Below are 26,938 nucleotides of genomic sequence, written 5' to 3' on the forward strand. Positions count from 1 at the left end.
CTTTGGGTTGCCAAGCTAAAATGAGGAAATCATCTGTTGGGTCAAAGTAAACTTTTTGTTCCATAAGGAGATGATTCATTCACTCTTTTTTGAGACCAGAAAGTATTCTATTTTACTCTAAAAAGCAATGATCCTGGATATAGCCTTCTCTTAACGAAGGAACTGTGGGACGCCTCTAAGGTGCTCGGGTGGCAGCACTACTCCCTGGCCAGAGCTGAAGTACCTCCCCCAAAGCCCCTGCCAGGTGACAAGGTCTGCCCAGGGCTGGTACCGCCCACCTTCGCTGCCTGCAACCTACCAGTGCTCAGGAGAGTAAAGCCAAATTCAAGAGGAAGGAACATAGTGATGATACAGTTTTATATTATGCTGAATGCAGAAAAAAATACTGGAATGGAGTAAAAAGTCTACATCCTATTCCTTTTTTTTTTGCAAAGATATTGGAATGAAGGAGAGTCACATCCTTCTCTCTACGTCGGTTCTTCATCACACACCCACCACCTAACAGAAGTGGCTCTGAAGCGCACTAGCACAGTTCTCCGTCTTGTCTCCCGGGAGTTCCCTGACACAGGCTGGACTTTAATCTGGAAGAAAGGCACTAACAAGGCTACACGGCAAAGCAGCCAGTGTTTGCTTGTGAGACGCAACCATCCACTCGTGCTACGTTACGTTACACTCACAGATGATACACCCCCAGAGGAGTAACACAACAGGAAACGTACCACAATTCCCAGAGCCTTCAAAATATTAAGTTTGCACATAGGGCAGGTACAATGTTCACTAAGCCAGGGATCCACGCAGGATTTGTGGAAAACATGCCTATAAAAAAATGGAGAATTGTATCACAAATTATGCACTGAAAAACTGTTAGGCCAAAATGCAAAGAAATTGTATTAAAATACAGCTGACACACCATCTCCTGAACCCAATCTTATCTTACATATCAATAGGACTGCATAACGAGAACTGATAAGTAGTATTTGGCTGCTTAGTCTTTGTATTCCACCAAATTCCAAAGAAGATTTGAGGAAACTTAGAAAATTTATTAAGAATGAAGATAATGAATTACATCTTATGAATCAGTTGTGTTTTCTATAATAGCTAAAGTAGAAAAGTAGAATTTCACAATATTTAACAAGAGTTAAATGAAAAGTTCTCTGTGTAATTATTTAGTTTCATGGAATTCTGTTTAAATGTTATTTAAAACATGACATAAAAGGACTTCTAAGCAACTTATGCTAAATGTCTGTAAAAGTTATAGGGACTCAGAGCTGGGACTATTTTTAGGGATAAACTGTACTTAAGAATCAGATAACACTTAGCCAGCAGTTTTCAGCTGAAATGTTCAAGGGAGGATAGGTGACTTTCTCTCTTATTTAGGGAAGTAGAAAGTCACTTCCTTGTGACTGGAAATAAGTCAGCCATGGAGGGTTTTGCATTCCTAGAAAAGGGACTTGTGCCCTTTAGAAGGGAGAAAAGACATCCAGGGAGCTGTAGCAATCACCGCTCAGCTCAAGTTCCGGCACAGCAGTCCTGAGAAGCTGAGGTGAAGGCATGGTGAAGCCCCAGGGTCCGGGCCACACAGGGGACAGAGGGGGCAGGTGCCAGGACAGACATTCCAGGCACCTTCGGAGGAAGTAGAACCTGAGTCCTGGGATAAGATGCAAGAAATTCTGAGAAAGATACCAAATTGCACCATAGCATGTCTTCAAAACTTTGCTTGTTAATGTATAATTTATCTAGCTGATAAAGTTACATACAGCTGATGAAAAATGCAGTTTGATTTTAAAAAGAGGTATAGAACACTCACTGTTTCAACTGGGATTTGGAAGGAATATACGTGCTGATGGCTTCAGCCTGAACATTGCACACCCACCCTTCACCCCTCGGTGGCCCTGCATCCATTGTCTTTGGGGTAAAAACACAGAGCTTGAAGACTGACTTGGTCAATCAAGTCTGAAACCTGCAGATAATGAAGGAACCAGAACCTCATCAGCCCTGAAGGCTCCTAATTAAACCTGAATGTTTTTCCTTAACGGTGGCAGTCGCCAAACCGCAGTCAGACCTAAAGTCATGTGGCATGCATAAGGCACCGTCACGTCCGCTTCTCAGTCCTCGCAGCCCAGAGGGAGGTGAAGGCTCCTTACTGCAGGTGAAGGCGCCACTGAGGGGTGTCCTCAGAGCGGGGTCTGCTCCCCAGCAGCTGTCACCTGCGCCAGGCTGCCTGTAGTCTAACCAAGACCTAAACTAGGCTTTTAATCCTTTTTAGGGTGAGACCCCTTTAGGTCTGACATAAGTGACAGATCCTCCCCTTACAAGGGTGCATTTGCCTAATGTCTGGTATACGTTTTGGGGAGGCCCATGGACCGCTGAGGGTTTGGTCAGTACTGGGTGGGGGTGGGTGGCTGGGAAGGTGCTCTAGGCCAGTTCTATGTAGGGTGGACAATGGACTTGGCTGGAGGACAGGTGACAGAAGAGATAGGGTTCTGTGCTCTCTGATGGGCTGCTTTGGTGCAGAGATGAGTGGGGCGGCCGACAAATCAGACTGTTTCACCAGCTCAGCGTGGCCTTTCCCTTCCACGCAGGCAACGTCCTGCTGCTACAGTTGTCTGACCTGGACAGCCCTGCCTGCCAGCTGCCTCACTGAGCTGGGGTCGGGGGTGAGGGAGCAGTCGGGGAGGCTGTCTGGAGCAGTGAGAGAAACTGCACATGGAATACTTAGAGCAGCACCAAGGATGTGCCAGCGGAAGGTATTATTAAACATATACGCAGGCAGAGTAACATTACGTTTCACACCACATCCCACTAAATGGTCCGAGGAGCTGAGCACCCCCAGCAGCCTCTCACTAGCCTGCAGGGGCCACAAACGTCCAGCCACCTCAGAGGGTGGCACCAGGAAGCCAGACCTTGCAAAGAAGCGCCTTCCCACTGTTATAAGAGTCGATAAAATAACAAAACAATGAAAATACACACAAAAGCAGAAAAGGCATTTTTAGGGCTGAGTGGTGTACTGGGATGGAAAGCAGGTGGGGTGTCGAGGACAGTGAAACGTGAAAAGGACAAGCCGATCAGAGCTTCAACAAAGTCCTTTATTCCTATAAGAAATACTTTGGGATACAGAATGCGAGACGTATGGAACATAAAAGGCACAAAACCGTAATATTGAAACGGCGCTTCCCCCTGTCCTACGCCCACAGCGCACAAACTAGACAGTGAGAGGGGACCACGCTGGGTGGGGTGAGGAGTCTACAGTGAAGGTGAGTTGTTTTCACAGCTCTGCAGCCTCTTGGTGCCGTGCAAGAACCTGGCAAATATAAAAGGATCCAGGATTATTCAAGGTCAGAGACACGCACGCTTTTCCCCCAGCTGGGACTGGCAGCAGACACCGCTTTCCACAGGCCCTCCCTCTGAGGTGGGGCATCACAGTGCTGCCTGGGCCAGCGGCCAGATGACTGACCCATTTTAGCTCTGAAAGTGGCATCTCAGATATTGTAAGTTTATCCACGCTGCAGCACTCTACTTATTAAAAGTATTTTTAACTACTAAAATCTCTTGTGGCTGACCTTTCAATAAAAGAGGTCTAAATAAGGTGACCGTTTTCAGTTGCTAAGACACGTTGGCTAACATCCAAAGGATGATTAACTGTAACCAACTGACATGAGAAGGAGATCCGAAAGCAACACCAACTGCCATCTGTCCAAAGGACATTAATGTGACAGAAGGTGAAAAGTAAAGGCCATGCAACAAAGCCAGCCAGCCAGGAGAGGCACGCTACCTACAGACAGAAAGTCTGGTGCAGTCTCCAGACAGGCTTGGGAAAATTAAGGACAGACAGACACAAAAGCACCTGGCCTTTTCTCCTCCACTGACTCAGGAGAAGAGGTGCCAGTGAATGCAGAGCCTTTTCCAAGTCTGGCTGTGAAGGACAGAAGCTGTAGGAGGGTATTTGGAGACGGCTTTGAAAGAGTTCTGAAAATTGGAGTAGGAAAAGCCTGAGCGTGATGAAACACTGATGAGCAGAGACAGGAAGAACAAAACCTGGAGGGAGTAGACAGCTAACAGAGCAAGGTCCCTGGAGAAGGGAGGAGCTGGCACGCGGAGGCTGTCAGAACCCAGGGCACGAGGGCAGCTGCAGGGCCGGGCGGGGAGCCGAAGACAGTCCCACTGTCTCATAGCCATTATTTTCTGTGCAGTTGATGGTGAAGTTATCTGCTGAGAGTGAGGACCAGGGAGAGCCAAGCAGGGAAAGACCAGGGCTCTGTGGGCCCCCGGGAGGTAGGAGGTACCAGAGCGGCCTGGCAGCAAGAGCGAAAGGAAGACACAACAGAGTCGCACCTCTGCTCTGTGTCAGAGACCCACACACACAAGAAGAATGGCAGGGTAACAAAGTAAGTAGCAGAGGGAACAAATTAAGAAGCAGCACAAGGCAAGAGTTAATTCGAAGGTGTGTGAGAGGAATCCACTGGCAATTGGAGGCTTGGAGAAGATTTGGAGTGGAGGAGGTCTTGCATGCAGCCAGCCTCTAGGTCAGTGGCTCTCCACTGGAGACATCTGTGGTTGTCACACTGTGTGGGTGAGACTGGCTGCAGCCAGGGATCCTGATAAATATCCCGCAGTACACAGGACAGGCCCCTTTCCCCACAAAGAATGATCTGGTCCCAGATGTCAACAGTGCCAAGGCTGAGAAACCTGGCTCCAGGTCAAAAGTTGTCAACTTGGGTCCCAAAGAATGTCGCTCGATGTGCAAAGTCAATTTTTACTACACCTGGGAATCATGCTGTTACCATTTCAGTGAGGTGACATGCTTTGCTGAGCAGGGTGTGCAGTGCAGCTTAGAGAAAGCTCCATCGTGCTCCAGAGCACGGGGGGAGGGGCTCTGACACAAAGGCAGGCAGGGGTGAGCGGTGCCGTAACTAGGGTGCAAAGGGGTGCTGTCAAGTTTGCCCAAACCCTAATATCCAAAAGCAGACCACAGACACAGAGGTGGAGGCGACTCCCTGGGTGGCAGGCGCAGCCACAGACACGGTTCAGACCAGCCAGAACTCCGGGCCTCCGCGGAGGGCGGCCTTGCAGCATCGGAGCCACCCAGGAGCTTACCCAATACAACGTGCCCGGCCGCTCTGCGGATGTGTTTCGGAAAGCTCCCCACCGATTGTGAGGCAGTCAGGTTTGGAAAGTACTGGACGAAATTAAGAGAAAAGAACTAACAACGAAACCCTTAACCAAGGCTTACGGAATGGAGACAATGGGGAGCAAGCTGCCCACAGTAATGTTTTCGGCTGAGGCCGCCTGAGGAAGACATTCTCATATTAGTGATAACTGTGAACGGATCTGAAGGCCCTTGTTCTTAGGTCCCAGATGCGTCTGGGGGACCCTGACCTGAAACAGGAAGAGAGAATTGGAAAACTTGGCTTTCTTCCTGGTCATTCTGGTGTCAAAAGAAATCTGTGCAGGTAAAAACTGGTATTTAAAAAAACAGATTTCTGAAAAGCAGGTAACAGCTGACTATGTTTTATGATGTGCCTTCCCGGTCTACTTTCCTGATTTGTATTTGTATGTGTATTTCCTTTTGCCTCCTGTTTTAGACTGTAAAAGACGTCAGCTGAAGACACACTGGTAAGTGCATAATTTAATTTCCTGTAGGACAGCTTACATGTAGTTTTACAGATTCACCTTCATGTGCAGACTACAAAGGCTTGATTTCCAGAATCTTTGTTTTCTGTTTCAGTGCATGGAATTATTTTTCATTTCCATGATGTTTTAAAAAACAGATCTTTCTAATCTCAAAATAGATCACTTTGTGAATAACTAAAGTAATACCAGTAGGCTCATGGAGACAATGGCTACTCATTATTTTCTTCATTCACACCTCCTGCACTGTGAGAAGGTCAGAGATGTGTGGATGTTGTAAAGGACAGGGAGGAGGAAGAGGGGAGAACCTTTGATTTTTAGGCTTCTCAATAGGTGCTTTCGTATTTTTCAATCAGTGCTTGGAACTGTGTACCTTTCTGTGTTAGACTCCCTCGCATGGGACAGCGCCACAGTGGAAATCCACAAGCTAATGAAGAAAACGTGCTCTTTTTAGGGCACCAAAGTGCAGGTGAACACCCTCCTGGAGGGAGGTTTGCACCGAGTAAGGTGTGCCGATGTTCCAGGTAGACCTTTCTGAATTGTGTGGCCCTGGCAGGCTCGCACTGTTGGCTTCATTACTCCTCAGCGAACATGCGGAGAAAACCCTGACCCTCTTCCAGGAGGTAGGAAACGCAAGCTGCACGGAGCGGGCCACCTGACTGGACTGCACGCAGTGCCGCACTGCCCTGCATAATCCAAGGCCGCGGGCTCTGGCGGCCGCCCGCTGCGCTCTGCTGCTGCTTTATCGAGGGCCTGTGATGTGCTCTGATTCAAGGAGGAGAGGAACAGGGGCGAGCCCGGAAACCCAGAGAAGTCACAGCATGGAACATTTGTGACCTTAGTGCTCTTTAGGCTGCGGTGTGTCCAGAGGCTGTGCCCCTGAGTTTCTCCTAACTAAAGCGAGGCTTGTGCGGTCAGTCTGGCTGGGGGACATGACTCACCACACTGCAGCTCCCACCACGTGCCATGTGCAGCGAGGTGGCTCTCAAAAGCAGTGGGATACCGAGACATACAAACCACATTAGTAGCATTCTTTTTGAAACAAAGAAAGTTGACATACTTGCAGGGCAGAATCCGGACGACATCGTTCTGCTTATAGCTCTCTATGCAGACGGCACAATGATCAAAGTCTGGGTCTGTTTCCTGAAATGAAAAGCACAGGGACCAAAGTCACAGGCGAACGCTAACAACTATGGGGAAACAAGTGATTATAAGGTAAAAGCTTATAAAAAAAACTTAGTATGTTTCCATTTGCTTAACTGTATCAACCCAAATTATACCTAAGCCAATCTATTTTGTTTTTAAACTGTATTGTAACAATGAACACTAATTCTACTGTGAAACATCTTGGAAGTCAGAATTCTAATTGTTTTCAAGATTCAAAGCAGCTGTCACCTGGGACAGTGACCCCACCCTCTCCCCATTCCTGCTCCATCACTATGCTGGTCTAGGAAGTGTCCCTGCACCCCCTCCACGACCTGGGTGCTCACTGGGAGCACGCCTGACCACGTGGCTCAGGGCCAGCAGCAACGAATGACGAGCCTCCAGAAGACTGCTATCCAGAGACCTGCCCCAAGGGTGGTCACAGATTTGGGGTAGAGAGCTCATGGGCTCAACTTGACACTGGGTCTTTATCCCAAGTCAAGAAGTCAGCAAGGTGTTCAGTCTTCCAGGGGAACTGATTTCCTTCCTCCTCTGGGCTGGGGACGGTTCCCCTGAATTCTCATAAAACAGTATGTCCAGGAACCTAAGCCAGAAAAGGTGATACTATTTGCCATGTCACTGCCACTTGGACTGAAACTCAGTGGGACAACTCTTGGCAGGTCTAGGAGATATACACTAAGAGGTGTTGGTTTTAATAAGATTGTTTTGTGCTAACTGAGGGACAAAGTAGGATGTAGGATGGGTAGCTTAGACCAGCTCCAGGGAATTTCAAATTAATGTGGCAGCTGAAGGCCACCAAGCCAAGATCACGTTATCTACATGGGTGACCACTCCTCAGGTTCCAGTGCAGCTGCTGTAATGCTGCTTACATTTTCTGCAAGTGCTTTTACCTTTCTCGTTCCTTAGTGTACAGTGAAGTTTACTGACAATGTGTCACAGAAAACTACATGTGGTGGTGTCAAGGCAGCGGGAACAAAAATGAGTCTGGTGAAAAAAGTGGTAAAACAGGATGGAGAATCACCTGAAACAATCCTGCAGAGCTCTTTGTTAAAATGTTAGAGCTGGGTGTGAGACAGAGGAGAGTTCTGGTTTCATGCTTCCAGAGAAGCAACTTTTTCATTCGCGATAACCTTGACTATGTGGAACGTAGAGTCTAACGTTAAGTTGCTGTTTCGCCCTTACAGAGCAGAAGCGGCTCTAGCATAACTTGGGAGTTGACTGGGGAATTGTGCTGAGCGGTCCCAGCCACAGCCTGTCACTGCCTCTCTGATCCGGTCCCCATAGGCCACCAGGCCCAACCCTGACACACTGTGCTCTTCTTGCAAACTGCTCGGCCCACTGTACAGAAAGCCCCTGGGAGACAACACTCCCTCGGAATGTGGGTCTCCAGTTCTCCATCTAACTGTTGAAAAAATAAAACATCAAGGAGACGTGGCAAAGTCTCAGGAAGCATAGCAAGACAATGCATATTCCTGGCTACTCAGAGTACCAACTGCCCCATTAGAGTTCTTCCCAAAAGAGTGCTAGGTTTCGGAGGAAGAAAACTCTGTTGAATACCACAGCTAAGGGAACACTAAGTCATCCCGTGAAGCTAATCATGGCAAGGGCACTTAAAGCCCAGGAAAGGCAGAGCACTGTATGAGAGCCTTGAAATAGCAGGCATACTAAGAATAAGATTTCAAAGAGAAGCTAGTTCAAAATAAAGCATTAGAGAGTATACGTGGAGAAAAATAATAATCTAACAATAATGAGACACAAATAGGTAGGGTATATTCTCTCCCACCAAATCAAAAGCGGAACTACTTTATTATTTTTATAGTGTCAAATTTATTCCATTACTGTACCTTATCACCCTTCTTCACTGTTCTGGTTGTCAATTTGCTGATGGCTTTCTTGGCTGCATCTCCAAGACGACGCTATGAAAATTGCAAAGAAAAACAGACACTGAGTGCAAGATCTCTGGATAATGTTCTTTATTTTACAATAATTAAATATATAAAGTCCCTAGTATCCTACATAACTCTCCGTGTCACAGCATATGAGAGAGCACTAAAAAAGCAAATGAAAAATTAGAAAAACTGGCAGTTTTCCCTAGATTCAGTATTCTGGTTGAATAATTAAAAGGGAATACAGTTAAAAGGCCACTGCATTTGTGTATAAGCATTTGAAATATCACTGCATTGTCAAAATCTATTTCTTGTACATGTCAGAGCTACTACCATTGTTCTAACAGTTTTTCTATTCTGCTCAAGGTCCCTAGTATTGGATGTATAAGCTCTGTCTTAGTAAGAGGACACATCCAATGCTCCTTGAAATAGTTCATCCCCTCAGCCAGTGAGGGAGAAGGGATGTGGCCATGAGTTCTACCTCTGTCTCTGCCTCTACAATGCTCCGTGATCTCAGGAAGGTGTATTTACCTTCCTAGGGTTGAGTTATTCTCATTTATCCCAGTGTTAAGTCAGAAAATCTCAAGGTGGGATTTATCCAACATTTTGCCAGACATTGCTAGCACTACCAGGCACCAAGGACCCAAAGGTGAAAAGACAGTGGACCTCTAACTTTGAAAAGCAAACTGAATTGGGGACAGCCCAGTAAGCACATTTTTAATCACTGTTGTAGCACAGCGTGCCCAGGTGGCATGGCAGCACAAAGGAAGCAATCTAATGCAGGGGGGTAGGATAGGGCAGAGGGGCAATGCCAGGCAGGGCTTTGAGGAAATGATGCCTGAGCTAAGGCTTGGAAAACTGAGCAGGAAGGAGTCACATAAGGAAAGCACAGGGATAGGGAGGGGGATTCTGGACAAAGGAATGGTCTCGTAAAGACAAACAGGTGTGAAGTGCAGGTATGTGAAGGAAATTATAGCACGATTTAACTAGGGTGAGCATATATTTTATTGTTCAAATTAGCATGCTTCAACAGTCAGAAGGCCCTATTAATAATTACATGGGGATAACTGGTGCACACAGGCACAGGGAGAGAGATGGTCACTAAACACAACCAGGTCCTGAACTGTAAGAGGCAGATGCTGACACTGAGAGTATGAATGGTGGTGGTTAAAAGGGAGACCTTGGTGTCTATCCCGAGGATAAAAAAAATCATAAAAACATAAAAATTTTAGGGGGAATTAAAAAACAGAAAAGAAAGTAATTTAATGAACGTCTACGGATCTATCATCCAGCTGCAATTATCAATATTTTATCTGTATTTTTCATCTATTCCCCCTTTATCGTGCTAGAGGATTTCAAAGCACATCACAAGCATTACATAATTACATAAAGTCTTCACAGTCCAACAAACCCACTGTCTTATCCAACAAAATTAACAATAATTAATCATTTACCAAGTACTCAGATTACACTACAATTTCCCGTTGCCTCCAGAAGGTCTTTTTATAGTTGGCTTTTTGAATCAGGATACAAAGTCAAAACAATGCATTTGGTTGCTATGCCTCTCGTCTCTTAATCTGAAGCCCCTTTATCATATACTGGGGGTGCCAAAAAAATATATACAAGTGGACACTTCGGTCAGCATTGCTCAAACAGTACTTCGCCGTAATCAGAAGTGTCTGGACGCTGATGGTAACCACTTTGAGCACCTCTTGTGATTGCAGAAGTCAAACGTGACTTGTATTCATCTTTTGTTGTCAGTATATATTGACTATTACAATTTTAATAGTTTTCCCTTCTTAAAAATATATATACATTTTTGGCACCCTCTGTATACACGACGGCCCCCAGATGTGTTTTCTGTATACATATCTATGTAAATAAACATCAGCCTTATGGAGATATAATTGACTTAAAATAAATTGCATATATTTTAAGTACAAAATTTGATGTTTTGACACGATCCACAAAACTGTCACTGTCAAGATAGTTATGTCATCATATCAGCTCCCTCATGCCTCTTCCTATACCCTTCTATCTGCCTCCATTCCATCCCATCTTCCCATGACTTACTTTCTGCTACTAGAGTTGGTATTTTTGAGTTTTACATAAATGGAATGATACAGTATATAGTATTCTGTGTATGCTTTCTTTTACTGTGCACAATTATCTTGAGATTAATCCATGTTGTGGCATGTATCAACAGTTCACTTCTTACGCTATGTAGCACCCCACTGTATAGATACACCACAATTTATCAGCGTACCTGTTGATGGGACATTAGTATTGTTTCCCAGTTTTGGGCTGCAATGAATACAGCTGAATATGGCATTCTTCACTTGTACCAGTCTTTGTAAGGACACATGCTTTCTTTACTCTGGAGTAAATACCTACGAAGTAGGGAAGACCTGCTAATATGGTAGGTGTGTTTGATTTTTTTAAGATACTACCAAAGTATTCTCTGAAGAGGCAAAAAAAGGTTAATAAAAGTGAGCCTGAAGGGGGACTGCCCAGGCCTGCATCCTCTCCCCAGAAACCACTCAGGCTCATGCCCTAGAAATAAATCAAGTTGTCCAAACACTCCTAAGAAGAGACAAGAGCCAACTGGTATTAACTAGTCCCTCACATGTGAGCAAACTGCTAAAACCTGACGTTACTTGAACCCTAGCCTCATTATAACACAATTAAAATAAAATGAACATTAAGGCTTGGCTCCCCCACTCCCACCCTGTGGGATTTTCTGCATGCATTGTGGGTAAGAGCATGCGCAGAAAACTAGTTATATAATGAACATATGTCAATCAAACGATCTCAGTCTGTACGTTACATCTCCTGCTAAAAGGAAATGTACCTCCCCTTTCCTATGTGAGAAAAAGCTAAGCTGAAGTTAGGTGCACTTGTCTATTGTAAGGCTCTGTCCCGGTGACCCTCTGCCGGTGTTCCTCTCCCTACTATCCAGGGCAGCTGTCTCCTTGAGATAGCTTCCAAACTCCTGACTTGAATAAAAACTTCTTGCTCTCCTCATTTCAGGCTCAGTCTGTGAATTACTTCCGCTTTTGCACACGGCAAGGGGTTAATTCCAATGACATAACATTCTCCAAAACCAGTGAGCCACTTTGTTTCCACCAGCAGTCTCTAAAAATCCCAGGTCCTCCACAACCTCACCAACACTTGGTATGGCGGTCTTTCTCCTTTGATCATAACCACTGTAACGGGGGTGTAGTGCTTTCTCACTGTAGCTTTAATTTGCACTTCCCTCATGACTAACAATGTTGAGCACCTTTTCGTGTACTTATTTGCAATCTGCATATCCTCTCTGGTGAAGTGTCTGTTCAAAGCTTTTGCCCATTTTCCTACTGAATTGTTTGGTTTCTTATTATTGACTTGAGCATATTTTTACAGATTCTAGATAAAATTTATTTTGCATATATTTTTTTCTCACTCTATGGCATAAGTTTCTAATTTGACGATTTATCAATTTTTCCTTGTGGATTATGCTCTGGTTTCCTATCTAAGTAATCTTCACCTATCCCAAAGTGAAAAGATTTCCCCCCATTTTCTTTTCATTGTTTTTTCATTATCATTTGAGGCTGTATATGTAGGCTCTGACACATTCTGAGTTAGTTTTGTATATGGTGTGCAGTTTTGGAGGTTTTCGGCATATGATACACGATTGCTCCAGCAGCATTTGTTGAAAGGCTGTCCTTTCCCCACTGCATTGCTTTTTTGTGTTTGGCAAACATCAACTGTCCATAAACGGGTGAGTCTACATCTGAACACTATTTTGTACCATGTATCTATGTGCCTGTCGTTAAGCAAACATCACTGTTTGCAAAAATGATTTCTTCAGGTCTGTAACAAATCTGAAATCCGGTAGTGTTGGCCTGTCAACTTTTCTCTTCTTTTCCAACCCCCTTTTGGTTGTTCTTGATCCACTGCGTTCCTGTAATTATAGGTTCAGAGGCCGGCCCAGTGGCTCAGGTGGTTGGAGCGCCGTGCTCCTAATGCCGAGGTCTTCAGTTCGATTCCCACATGGGCCAGTGAGCTGTTCCCTTTATAGCTAAGATTGTGAACAACGGCTCTCCCTGGAGCTGGACTGCCATGAGCAGCTGGAGGTCAGAGTGGGCTGCCGTGGGCTGCTGTGCTGCCAGGAGCAGCCGGTGGCCAGCGTGAGCAGCCGTGGGCTGCCATGAGTGGCTGGTAGCCAGCGTGAGTGGCCAACCGACGACAGGCAACCGACTTGCCTCTGCCGGGGGAAGCACAGGCTCCTAATACCAGCATGGGCCAGGGAGCTGTGTCCTACACAACTAGACTGAAGAACAACGGCTTAAACCGGAGTAGGGCAGGAGGCGGTAGAAGGAGAAAAAAAAAAATTATAGGTTTGGCTTGTCAATTTCTTTTAAAAAGGCCACCTGGGATTTGCACGGGATTGCACTGAATGCACAGATCAACCTGGGGAGAGCTGACATCTTACAATACCGCGCCTTCCCCTGGACACTGTGTATCTCTATCTAGTTGGTGCTTGGTTTAATCTCTCAGCAGTTTTTACAGTTTCCACTGTACAGAGGGCTTGCATACCTTTGGTCAAAACTCTAATTTCTAGTTTATGCTATTTCGTGCTTCATGCTAATGTTGATGCTAAAACAAACATTTCAATTCCCATTCATATATATTGCTTATATAGAAATAAAATTGATTTTTGTACATGATCTTGTATCTCAACCTTGCTAAACCCATTTATTAGTTCTAGCAGCTTTTTAATAGACGCTTTCAAACTTTCTAAGCAGACAATAATGTCATCTGTGAATGAAGACAGTTTTATTTCTTCATTTCTAATAATGGTACCTTTTATTTCTTTTCCTTTTTCCTTTGCTGGTTAGAACCTCTAGTACATTGTGGAAGTAAAAGTTGTCAGAGCAAATCCTTCTCTTGGTCATCTTACGGAAGAGCACTTAGTCTTTCACTGTAAGTATGATAACTGTCAGTTTTTTTAGATGTCTCTCATTAACTTAAGAAAGTTACCTTTTATGCCTAGCTTGTGAAAAGTTTTAAAATCGGGAATAGAGTTGAATTTTTGGCAAATGTTTTTCCTGCATCTACAAAAATCTGATGGGTTTCCTTTGTCTGTTAACATGCTAAATTACATTAACTTTTTAATGTTAAATCAGCCTTGCATTCCTGTTATAAACACTACCTAGTTATGATGTATTATCATTCTTATATATTGTTAAATAACACTTGCTTAAATTTTGTTTAGAATTTTTGCATCTATGTTCAAGAGGGATTCTGGTCTGTAGTTTTCTGTCCTGTAATATTTTTGTCTAGTTTTGGTGTGAGGATGACGCTGGCTTCATAGAACGAAATAGGAGGTATTCCTGCCTTTTCGATTTTCTAGAGTTTATGCTGAATTATTATTTTTTCCCTTAAATGTTTACTAGAACTCACCAGAAACCATCTGCATGGAGTTTTCTTTTTTGGGGAAGGTCTTAAACTATAAAAGCAATCCTTGAGAGATAAAGGACTATTTAATTTATTCATCCTTAAGTAAGCTTTGGTCATTAGTGTCTTTCATGGAATTTGTCTATTTCATAGACGTTGTCAAATTTATTGGCATAGAGTTGCTCATAATATTCCCTTATGAGCCTATAATCTGTAGTGATGGCATCTCTTTTTTGATATTGCTAATTTGTGCCTTCTTTTTCTCCTGATCAGTTTGGCCAGAGGCTTAATTGTTTTTAATTGGGGGTGTTTAGACCATATACTTTTATATAATTATTGACATGGTTATATTTAAGTCTATTATCTTCCTATTTGTTTTCTATTTGTTGTCCCACCTGTTCTTCAATTGGGTTGTTTGTTTTTCTGTTGTTGAGTTTCATGAGTTCCTTGTATATTTTGGATATTAGCCCCTTACCGGAGGCACTGTTTGCAAAAATTTTCTCCCATTCAGTTGGTTGCCTCTTTATTTTGTCCATGGTTTCTTTTGCTGTGCAGAAGCTTTTAAGTTTCATATAGTCCCATTCGTTTATTTTAGCTTTTACTTCCCTTGCCTTTGGAGTCAAATTCATAAAATGCTCTTTGAACCCAAGGTCCATAAGTTTAGTACCTATGTTTTCTTCTATGCAGTTTATTGTGTCAGGTCTTATGCTTAAGTCTTTGATCCATCTTGAATTAATTTCGCTACATGGTGACAGATAGCAGTCCAGTTTCCCCATCTGTTCTTTATTCCCTTTCCCCTCTTTTTCTCTCCTTTTGAATTAAGTATTTTTTCTTTTTTAATTGTGTTAAAATATAAACATAAAATTTACCATCTGTACAGTTCAGTAGTATTAAATATATTCGCACTGTTGTTCAGCCACCCATTTCCATAACTTGTAAATATGAAACTGTACCTACTAAACAGTAACTCTCCCTATTCCACTCCTCCCAGCCTCTGGCAACCATCATTCTACTTTCTGTCTTCATGACTTTAACTACTCTAAGTACCTCATATAGTGGAATCACACAGTATCTGTCTTTTTGTGAGTGGCTTATTTCACTTAGCATAATGTCCTCAAGGTTCATTCATGTTGCAGCATACTGCAGAATTTTCTTCCTTTTTAAGGCTAAATAATATTCCACTGTAAGTACTTTCCACATTTTGCTTATCCATTCATTGGTTGATGGACACTTGGGATGCTTTAATGTTTTAGTTTTTGTGAATAAAGCTGCTCTGAAAATGGGTATACAAATCTCTCTCTGAGACCCTGCTTTCAATTCTTTTGGGTATATACCGAGAAGTGAAACTGCTGGGTCATTCACTAATTCCATTTTTTAATTTTTTGAGGAATCTCCATACTGTTTTCCACAGCAGCTATACCATTTTACATTACTACCAACAGGACACAGTGTTGCAATTTCTCCATGTCCTCGTCAACACTTACTGTTTTCTGTTTTTTGTATAGCAGCCATCCTTATGGTTATGAGGCAGTATCTCACTGTAGCTTTGATTTACATTTTCCTAATGGTTAGTGAGTAACGTAGAACATCTTTTCATGTGCTTATTGGCCATTCGTATATCTTTGGAGAAATGTCTCTTCATGTCCTTTGCTCATTTTTAAAATCAAGTTGTGTGTTTTTTGTTGTTGAGTTGTAGAAGTTCTTTATGTATTCTGACTATTATCCTCTTATCAGATACGTGATTTGCAAATATTTTTTCACATTCTGTGGGTTGCCTTTTCATTCTGTTGACTGTGTCCTTTAATACACAGAAGTTTTAAATTTTGATGTAGTCCAACTTTTTCTTTTACTACTTGTGCTGTTGTTGTCATATCTAAGAAATCACTGAGAACTCCAATGTCATGAATGCTTCCCCTATGTTCTGTTCTAAGAGTTTTACAGTTGTAGCTCTTATGTTAAGGTCTCTGATCCATTTTGAGTAAATTTTTGTATATGGCATAAGGAAAGGGCTCTACTTCATTCTTTTGCATGTGGATATCCAGTTTTCCCAAAATCGTTTGTTAAAAAGACTGTCCTTTTCTATTGAACATTCTTGGTCCCTTGTTGAAACTGTCTGACCTGATAATCGAGGTCTCATTTCTGGGCTATCTATTCTGTTCCACTGTTTTATCTACCTGCCTTTATGCAGTACCACACTGTTTTGATTACTGCAGCTTCATAGTAAGTTATTAGTACCACACTGTTTTGATTACTGCAGCTTCGTAGTAAGCTATTAAATCAGGAACTATGAGACCCCCAACTTAGTTCTTTTTAAAAATTGTTTCGGCTATTCGAGATCCCTTGAGATTCCATATGAATTTTAGGATGTATTTATTCTTGCAAAAAAATGTCACTGGGATTTTGATAGGGATTGCATTGCATCTGTAGATCACTTTGGGTAGTGGATGTCTTACCAATATTAAATCTTCAATCCATGAACATGGTATGTCTTTCTATTTATGTGTCTATTTAATTTCTTTCAGAAATGTTTTGTAGTTTTCAGGGTACAAGTCCTTCACCTCTATGGTTAAGTTTATTCCTAAGTATTTTACTCTTTTCGGTGCTATTGTAAATGGAATTGTTTTCTTAATTTCCTTTTTGGATTGTTCGGTGTTGGTGTATAGGACATATTCTGAAGGTAGATCTGAGAGATGGATTAGATGTGGGGTAGAAGAGAAGGAAAGGGTCAAAGATGACACTGTGGTTTTGGCCTGAGCAGCTTAAAGAACAGAATCACCATTTAATGACATGGGGAAGATGCAGGAAGAGCAAGGTGGGCGTATGAAGTTTGAGGTCAAGTATACGAAGAACAAGGAATTGACAACTGGAGATGGCAAACAGAGGTCCTGGGGGCCTTGACAAGAATTGTTCATTAGAAGGAATTGTTCAGTATAACAAGAATTGTTCAGTACAACCCAAAAGAAGCTTGAAGGAAGTGGCCTTCAATCAAGGCAAGGTGGTGGTAGCTGGTACTTTTAAAAATCTTACAAAATTTCCTCATAGAAACACACAGAGCAACTTTAAGGGTAAAAGCACAGACAACATCTTCAACACACCCAGGTGAAAGGGTATCTCCACAAACCCCAGACTGCAGTAGATGGGGTCACACCAAGTGTAGCATTTCTCTGTATAGACACAGTATCAGCAGCTGTGCTGAGGTAACGGGTGTGGTGGGGGTGGAGAAAAAAGGGCTCTGACAGTCCTGAGAGCCAAGGAATCCAGAAATCACCAGAAACAGCTCTCCTCTGACCCTGCCAAAGAAACTCCTCACTGAACAAAACCTCAGCACATGACTCTGAGAAACAACCGGCGAAACTGGGAACAAATTTCTCAGACTCCAGTTCACAGTTAAGTAAACAGAACATAACATGGAATCCACTAACAGGTTGAGGGAAGACAGAGAAGCTGGTGCGGTCCAAGCCCTTGAGGATCACAGAAATACCCAACAAAAGCTCCCTCCCCAAAGCAAAGAGCCCTCCCTGAGGGAAAAAGAGCTGGGACTGAGCAGGGAAGGGACACTGGGGGGTCAAGGAGAGACTGCAGCAGAAGACGGCCCTCCAGCTGTGCAGGGTGGAAAGCTACCCTGCCCACATCTGCCCATTCGTACACGTCCTCCCGAAGGGACAGGAAGTCGTGTCATTTAAATGTGAGAAACAGAAGGATATGACCATACCCTATGAAAAGTGCTGTAGGAGGGAAACGAACCAAGGAACTCCCCACAGAGAAAGCACACGAATGCTTTGCTGTTGAGCTGCAGTTCTGGTATTTATCCCTTATCAGATGTTGTTTGATTATCTTTTAAAGAAATTTAGATAAAAAAGAAATCAGGCACCCATATACTAAATGCATTTCTTCTGCTCCTCCTTTGTGTACTTCCCGATATCCATTGATATCATTTTACTTCTGCCTAAAGGACCGCCTTTAATATTTCTTATAGTGTAAGTCTGTTGGAGATTCATCCTTTCAGCTCTGTATAGATGAATTTCACTTCCATGTTTGAAAGCTATTTGGGGTACACATAAAATTAAAAATGTTGTTCCAGTGTTTCTTCCTTTTATTACTTCCAGTGAGACAACTGCTATTGTCCTCATCTTTATTCCTTTGTGCTTTATTGTCTGACACGCCCCCAATTCCAATTACATATACAGAGGGTGCCAAAAAAAGTATACACATTTTAAGAAAGGAAAAAACTATTAAAATTGAATAGTCAATATATATGGATAACAAAAGATGAATACAAGTCATGTTTGACTTACGCAATTACAAGAGGTGCTCAAAGTGGTTTCCATCAGCATCCAGACACTTCTGACTCTTGAGCAACACTGACCAAACTATCCACTTGTATATATTTTTTGGCATCCCCAGTATATACTGGCTTGCTTGAAGTTGTCCCATAGCTCATTGATGGTCTGCTCCTTTCTTTTCTGTATAATTCTCTTTTTCTCTGCATTTCATTTTGGGTAGTTTCTACTGCTATGTCTTTAGGATACTAATCATTTCTTCCACAATGTCTATTAATTAATGAATGCCATTTAAGATGTCAGTTTATTTTTCGTTTCAGACATTATAGCTTTCATTTCTACAAGTCTGATTTGGTCCCCTCTTTTTCTTCTGGGTAATATCTTTTATGTCTCTACTTCATTATTTGAATATATGAGATCTGACAATTATGTTCGCAAACTCATCCTAGAAAAAGTGCTACATATACCTCATTGCCAAATATCACTACAGTCACCTTTGATGTACTCCCCTTGGGAAGCTATGCCCCGACACCAGCAACCTAGTCCACCCTTCAAAGCACTTTTGGAACTCTTTTCCTGGAATGGCCATCAAAGCTGTCGTCATATTACCCTTGATATCCTGAATGTCATCAAAATGTCTTCCTTTCAATATCTCCTTTATCTTTGGGTAAAGAAAGAAGTCACTGGGGACCAGATCAAGTGAGTAGGGAGGGTGTTCCAATACAGTTATGTGTTTACTGGCTAAAAACTCCCTCACAGACAGTACCGCGTGAGCTGGTGCATTGTCGTGATGCAAGAGCCATGAATTGTTTGTAAAAAGTTCAGGTCGTTTTCATCGAACTTATTCACGCAGCCTTTTCAGCACTTCCAAATAGTAAACTTGGTTAACTGTTTGTCCAGTTGGCATAAATTCATAATGAATCATCCCTCTGATATCAAAAAAGGTTAGCAACATTGTTTTTACTCGATTTGGACTAAGGGAACTTTCCTGGTCATGAAGAATTGGCTGACTTCCATTGTGCACTTTGACACTTTGTTTCAGGGTCGTATTGGTACATACGTGTTTCATCACCAGTGATAACACGGCCCAAAACATCGTCTTGCCCCTCAAAAGGTCCTAGCAAAGCTCGATTCTCCTTTGCTTTTGTTCATCGGTGAGCTCCCTTGGGACCATTTTTGCACATACCTTTCTCATGCCAAGATTTTCAGTTAAGATTTTCCTAACTGTTTCTCTATTGATGTTTACTTGGTCTGCTATGCTTCTCACAGTCAGTTGACGATTTTGACACACAATTCGATGAATTTCTGCAATGTTTTCATCAATTCTTCTCATTACTGGCTGCCCTGACCTCTCTTCATCAGTGACTCGTTCTCTTCCCTCAGAAAAACATTTAATCCATTTGTGTACTGCAGTTTTCTTCATGGCTTTATCACCATAAACTTGTGGACTAACATGTCCCTGATTTCACTTCCTCTCTTGCCAAGTTTAACAAGAAATTTTTTTTTTTAATTTATTGGGGTGACAATTGTTAGTAAATACATAGATTTCAGGTGAACAATTCTGTATTACATCATCTATAAATCCCATTGAAGAAATTTAATGTTTGTTTGTTGCTCTAATTCAAACTCAGACATTCTCATGACAGCACACAAAAACATGCAACAATAATGAACGTCACTCAGCAAGACACTGTCACACGATGACATGAACACAGCTGTGCGACACTGATATACCCAGGTTATGACACCTCACTGAGCTGCCTGTACAGTGCTGCCAATGGAAGTGCACAGGGGCAAGTTCGCGAACTTGTGAGACCTCATATGTGTGGCAGGCAGAGTAATAGGTCCCCCAGATCCTAATCCCTGAAATTTATGAATACGTTCTATTACATGACATGGAAGAATTAAGGTTGCAAAACAGCTGACTTTAAAACAGGGAGATTAGACTGTGATTATTTGGGTGGAACCAATGCAATCACCAGGGTCTTTGAAAATGGAAGAGGGAATATAGTAAGTGGGAACCAGAGAGGTAGCAGTGTGAGGAGGACTTGGCCTGACATTGCTGGCTTTGAAGATGGGGAAAGAGGGCCATGAACCAAGGAATGCAGGTGGCTTCTACAAGCTGGAAAGGGCAAGGAAATGGATCCTTGCCTAGAGCCTACAGAAAGGAATGCAGCCCTGAAAACACACTGATTTTCAGCCCAGTGAGACTCATTATGAGTACTCTATTCCTATGACTTAGGAGGTTTTCCAGTCTGGCAGTCTGGGAACAGGCATTGTTTGCTGGGAAATATTCCTTTAAGTCCTTCTGGATGGTTTCCCCCAGCCTTGGGGAGTTTCCTCTCACACACAGCTGATCAATACTGTTGAATACTGAAGTGGTCGGACCCTCTACAGACCTTAGGGCTTTGTTTTCTCTGTGTATTTCCCTACTCTTCAGTAACCACGTTCTGTCAATGCCAGCCACCTTGTTCTCCTTGCACTCGCAGCTCTGTCTTCTCAAATGAGGTGGTTCAGTGGGCTCTGCCTTCGTTTCCTCTCCATACACGGTGGCCTGGAAACTCTCTCAAAATATTAAGCTGAATAGTCAAAGGCTCATCTCTCTACCATTTCTCAAGGATCATCTGCCTCTGCTGCCTGTTGTCCAGTGTCTTGAAATATTATTTCATACATTTCTGTTGATTTTTTTTCCATTTTTAACTGTTTCAGGCAAGAGGGAAAGCCGAGTCCATTATTCCATCTTGACCATAAGCAGAAGTCTCCACCATACATTTTTTAAAATGCTATTTTAAAAAGATAAAACTGGGTTATTTATCCTACATTCTAAATTTGGCTGGCTGTTTCCTTCTTGTGTCATTTTATTTGGTCCATTTCTTATAAATGGTTGTCAGGTTCAGGTACAATTGCTTTGACAAGAATACCTCCTAGGAGGTGCTGTTTTCTTCCTGATGCATCCCACGTAAAGACACAGTATTAGATTGCCCAGCTTTCAGTGATCTCCAGCATGATGAGTGGGTTCAGGTTCTGCCAGCCTGATCCATCCATTGTAAAGATCCATCAGTCTTCCAGCTGATTTCAGCATCCACTGGTGATCACTGCCTAAATACATTTCATTAAGGGTTACAAAATGGTGATTTTCAAATTCTATACAGTTCATTATTAATTGGAATTCTTCCATAAAGAACTTTCCCTCATCAACTAGTTTGTTATTATGCAATACAATTTGTACAGAACAGGATGAACTTCTTTTAAAAACTTGATTTTCAGAATAACCAGTTGGTCCTCTGACAACCTCCAGTATCAATCACCGGCAGTCTTTATTCCTTGGTGCTCTCTCATGTTTGGATATGGTGAGTTCCTTTAAGACGGCACATGCGTCCTTCAGCAGTCTTCAGTCCCTCCCTCCCTCCCTCCTTTCGAGTTGTAAATGGTGCCTCTCCCTCCCCCATTTTTTTTTTTTTAATTGGGGAAGGGGAACAAGACTTTATTGGGGAACAGTGTGTACTTCCAGGACTTTTTTCCAAGTCAAGTTGTTGTCCTTTCAGTCCTAGTTGTGGAGGGTGCCGTTCAGCTTCAAGTTGTTGTTCTTTCAGTCTTAGTTGTGGAGGGCGCAGCTCAGCTCCAGGTCCAGTTGCCGTTGCTAGTTGCAGGGGGCGCAGCCCACCATCCCTTGCGGGAGTCAAACCGGCAACCTTGTGGTTAAGAGGACGCACTCCAACCAACTGAGCCATCTGGGAGGCACCTCAGCTCAAGGTGCCGTGTTCAATCTTTAGTTGCAGGGGGCGCTGCCCACCATCCCTTGCAGGACTCGAGGAATCGAACTGGCAACCTTGTGGCTGAGAGCCCACTGGCCCATGTGGGAATCGAATTGGCAGCCTTCGGAATTAGGAGCATGGAGCTCCAACTGCCTGAGTCACCGGGCCGGCCCCTCCTCCATTTTTTTAATCTTTTGATTATTTCTGTATGCTAATTTTATATCCTGTTCTTTTACTAAATCTTTTCCCTGTTTGTAGTAGCTTCTTGATTCTTTTGGGATTTTGGATAGACATTCAGACCAACTGAAAATAGAAATACTTTTCCAAGTCTTATGCATCTCACTGCTTTCTCCAACACCTCACTCAGCAGGACACGGGCAGCTCTGTTTTGTCCTGACTTTAGCTGAAGTGTCTACATATCTACCCGTTAAGTAAGAAGCTGGCTTTCAGGCTGAGTATGCATATGTGTGCTCATGTTGCTGACTGCCTCCAGGGCTGAGGCTGCCCCACCTGCCTCTGTGCCCCAGGCTCCTTAACAGGTTTCCAAGGTCTTTTTCTCACTTGTTCACAGATGAAGAGTCTGCGGTGCCATCTTCGTTCTGCACGTTGTTCTCACATGTATTTGCTGAGGTTTCCCCTCAGAGTGAAGTCCTCTCCTTTTGATTTCTGGGCTCTGATTCTCAGGACACCAGAACTACCCCTGTTCCCCCTCGGCTTCCTTTCTGAGAGTCACAGTGGTCCTGCTGCCGCTGGCAGTCCGGAATGCCCCCTCCTTGTCCTGGAGTTCTTGGAGGCGCCTTGCTGCTTGGTATCACTGGAGATGCTGTCTGTGGGTTTTCCTTTTGCTGTGTGCTAACTGCTCTCTGTATTTTTTTTTTTTTAAAGGAATTGGGAAGGTTAAAAAAAAACAACAATTGTTTCCTTCTTGCTCAGGTCAGAATTCCACTGAAGAATTTTAAGCGTATGCTGAGATCTGAATTTTGGCTGAGATCTGGCCTCCTAAGAACAATGTATGGAACACAGGAAAGACCAGAGACAGAGAGACCAGATAGGGTCCAGTACTTCAGATAGGTAAGAAGGGCCCGAGTTAGGCGAGTGGTAGTGGGGAGAGGACAGGCCAAAGTCAAGAAAGATTTAGAAGGTGAAACTGACAGAACCTAAGGGCTGGCTGACGTGGGGGCACGAGAACAGAGGGGCGTTAGGAAGGACGGTCCCAGCTTTGTTAACTAGGTGATGAGCTTTGTGGGAGCGGCATCACATTAGATTAGGGAATATCAGACAAAGGAGCGCAGGTGCTTTAAGGAGGTGGGGAGCCCTTGGCAAGCTGATATGGATGCAGGTAGGGTAGCTACACCTCCCACAAATACCTGGATATAGCACCCTTTCTACTTCTGAACTTTCCAAACTTCCTGTGGAAAATTAAAAACATTTATTCTCTATGTCTGAAATTAACGTCAGATATCTTCACTGTGGTATTTTTCTTTGGACGTAGCTTCTGTGTTACGACTTCCTTCTAGATCATCTTTGAGTTTTAAATCCCTCCCTCAACATTTCCTACCACTTTGTGACAGGTACACATCCACTATATTTGGTCTCTTACTTGAATCTAAAAGCCACTGTTTTTTTTTTTTTTCTCCCGCTTGGTTTTAATACTACTAGCATCCTGCTGACTCTCAAATATCTAAGATGAAGCACAAATTCCTTTTGTGAAGATCATTTTTTTTTTTTTAAAGATTTTATTGGGGAAGGGGAACAGGGCTTTATTGGGGAACAGTGTATACTTCCAGGCCTGTTTTCCAAGTCAAGTTGTTGTCCTTTCAGTCTTAGTTGTGTCGGGTGCAGCTCAGCTCCAGGTTCAGTTGCCGTTTCTAGTTGCAGGGGGCACAGCCCACCATCCTTTGCGGAAGTCGAACCGGCAACCTTGTGGTTGAGAGCCAGCGCTCCAACCAACTGAGCCATCCAGGAGCTCAGCGGCAGCTCAGCTCAAGGTGCCGTGTTCAATCTTAGTTGCAGAGGGCGGAGCCCACCATCCCTTGAGGGAGTGGAGGAATCGAACTGGCAACCTTGTGGTTGAGAGCCTGTGCTCCAACCAACTGAGCCATCCGGGAGGCAGCTCAGCTCAAGGTGCGGTGCTCAATCTTAGTTGCAGGGGGCGGAGCCCACCATCCCTTGCGGGGCTTGAGGAATTGAACTGGCAGCCTTGTGGTTGAGAGCCCACTGGCCCATGTGGGAATCGAACCGGCAGCCTTCAGAGTTAGGAGCATGGAGCTCTAACCGCCTGAGCCACCGGGCCGGCCCAAGATCATTTTTTATTAAGATCCCTTTCCTTCACCTGACTACGATGCCATTAAGTCACTGTTTTTCAAGGTGTGGCCCATGGGCAAATGCTTTAAATCTACGTTGGATGCTTAAAAATGATAATATGAAATGAAGATGACACTTATAGTAACTAAGACTTATTCAGTACATACTACGTGCTAGGTACCGTTCCAAGCCCTTCACATGTACTGACTCACGTGACCCTCACAATCATTTTATGAGAAAGGAACTACAATATTTGCATTGTACAGAAGAGGGGATTGAGGCACAGAGAGACTAAGTAACTTACTCAGATTGAAAGCTGGTAAGCAGGTCCTATGCAGACTTCCCGAATCACACTGGAGAGGAGACTTGCAGTTTAAAATATGTGCCTCTCCAGAGGGGGAGGAGTCCTCCACATGATTTTCTGATGCTAAAGTTGACACTCACTGAACTAAGCATAAACAACCAACCTAGTGTCCAAAGCATTTCCCACTTACTCCTTTCAGTACTTCTGACTGTACCCTATTCGTTAGGTTAACAACATTACTCAAGTTTCCACATTGACACACTCAGAATGTTAGAATGGGGACAAAACCGCAGGGATGCATCCGTTTACGAAGGAGAAAACCCAAACCCAGAGAGCGCTGAGCTGAGCTGTCTAAAGTAGTAAAAGTGCTGGGAGCAGAACCCAAGGTCTCCTGACTTTCTGGTCCAGTTCTTTTTCTACTACAAATGCTGAAAAGACTTCCCATATTACAAAATATAGGGATACAGATCGTCGGGGGCCAGGTTATCTTACTTCACCTGGTTGAAGACACCAATAACACCAATATGAACACTATTCTATATGTGGATGCAGAGTGTCAGAAGTTTTAAAGTGGTAGAAAACAATTTAAAACAAGTTATACTGCTTAATCTAACAGGAATGGTTTGTTCATAGTACATTGAGAACAGGTCACTTTAATGAAACTCATCTCGGGGGTCCCTTGTAAGTGATCAGAACTCTCCCACAGAAACAGAATTAGGTCTGTATCAGCACACAATCAGGTTTTCTTCTTTTAAACATTGGTGAAATCCAGGTGCTTTGAGTGTAATTTTTTCCTGACTGAAACTGCCTTGTAGTTTGCACCCTTTCATTCACTCTCACCTCACTACCACCTTTACTCCTTTGCCTCAAAAAAAGCACATCCATGCTTCCAAGGTAACCACCTGTCCGTGCCCTTGCCCCCAGCTCTGTGCCTAACCCTGCTTTATTATCTTCCTTTGCTGCTCAGTATTTCCCTTTTTAAGAGTCCCTTCCTCCTAAGCCTCTCCCACCAGAAAATATCTCCTATCACTCCACTGCTAAAAAGCCTTTGATGACTCCTTACTGCTTAGAGAATAAAGTCTAAATTCTTCAGCATGAGATCCAAGCCCTTCATCTTCCAGTGTGGACATCCTGGTCCACTGCCGTTCACAGTCTCAGGTCTCCTCCCACCACTCGTGAGGTCATTCAACTCTCTCTCTGCTTTCATCCGTCCACAGCTCCGGCTCTGTAGAAAATGATCCAGTTGCCTGACCTTCCTCCCAGTCTGTCTGATGAAGTCTTTTCGTCCTTTAAAATTCAGCTCAAGTGTCACTACCTCCTCTGGGAAGTATCCCCACTTGCCTAGAGTCGTACCACTCTGCCTCCCCCAGTAACAATTATACCACACAGGATTTTGATGACACCTGTCTGCTTTCTCAATACAAGTTCATTCTGTCATTCACGTAAGCATTTACTAGTCAGTGTGACAGGCCAGGCCCTATGCTAAACCCCAAGGGTGTAGACATGAATGTCTTAGAAACGCTCTGATCTCAAGGGCATATTTTGTGCTAGAAAACCAAAATCTTAAACTCTTGATGTGTAATGTTTAGAAGGCATGTAGTCTCTGTATACAAAGTGCTATTTATTTACGTAAATTGATCATAATAGCAGAAACAAAAAGACAGCATTTGCAGTATATTTAAAAAGTGGTAAAATTCTCAGCTCAAAAATCTATTTTCCCTTTCCAGTTCTTCTGAATTGTTAATCCCTAATAAACATAACAAACAAAATTCAAGCTACCATCCAACAATGAATGACAAAAGAAGTCGGTTTCTTTTGACAACATAATCTTTCCCTAGGGGAAAAAATCTCCACAGTATGCACAATATTCCCCCCAATCCCCCTCCACCCCCCAATCTGGAAGGAAAAAACTTCTGAACCCATCATTTTCCAAAGATTAATGGTATACATGCAAAGTATTAGCCTTCCTCTGAAGAACATTCATAATTCTTCCACACTCTAATATGCAACTGCATTCTTCAACTAGCTACATTCCAAGATAAAAAGGGGAAAAAAGCATATTTTGTTTCAGTAACCTTGAGATACTTATAAACTCTAAGAATATTGTATACATATTTTGGCAAGGAGCTTTGAAAAGTTTTAATGGTATGCATTTTTATAGGGAATTTTCGTAAGAGG

General features: G+C 43.2%; 1 protein-coding gene across 4 annotated transcripts in view; it reads right to left on the reverse strand.

Moving 5' to 3' along the window:
* Window positions 1-26,938, reverse strand: part of RNF130 (ring finger protein 130) — a 114,908-nt gene that overhangs the window by 41,094 nt on the left and 46,876 nt on the right. For all 4 annotated transcript variants that reach the window (XM_033096777.1, XM_033096775.1, XM_033096778.1 and 1 more), the window contains exons 4-6: window positions 8,637-8,708; window positions 6,689-6,771; window positions 720-816 (exon numbers count right to left, since the gene is read on the reverse strand). In XM_033096777.1, coding sequence (XP_032952668.1) covers window positions 720-816; window positions 6,689-6,771; window positions 8,637-8,708 — 252 coding nt within the window. The remainder of the gene's footprint in view (window positions 1-719; window positions 817-6,688; window positions 6,772-8,636; window positions 8,709-26,938) is intronic.

This window comes from Rhinolophus ferrumequinum, chromosome 24 (assembly GCF_004115265.2).
Source record: "Rhinolophus ferrumequinum isolate MPI-CBG mRhiFer1 chromosome 24, mRhiFer1_v1.p, whole genome shotgun sequence".
In the NCBI taxonomy this organism is placed as follows: domain Eukaryota; kingdom Metazoa; phylum Chordata; class Mammalia; order Chiroptera; family Rhinolophidae; genus Rhinolophus; species Rhinolophus ferrumequinum.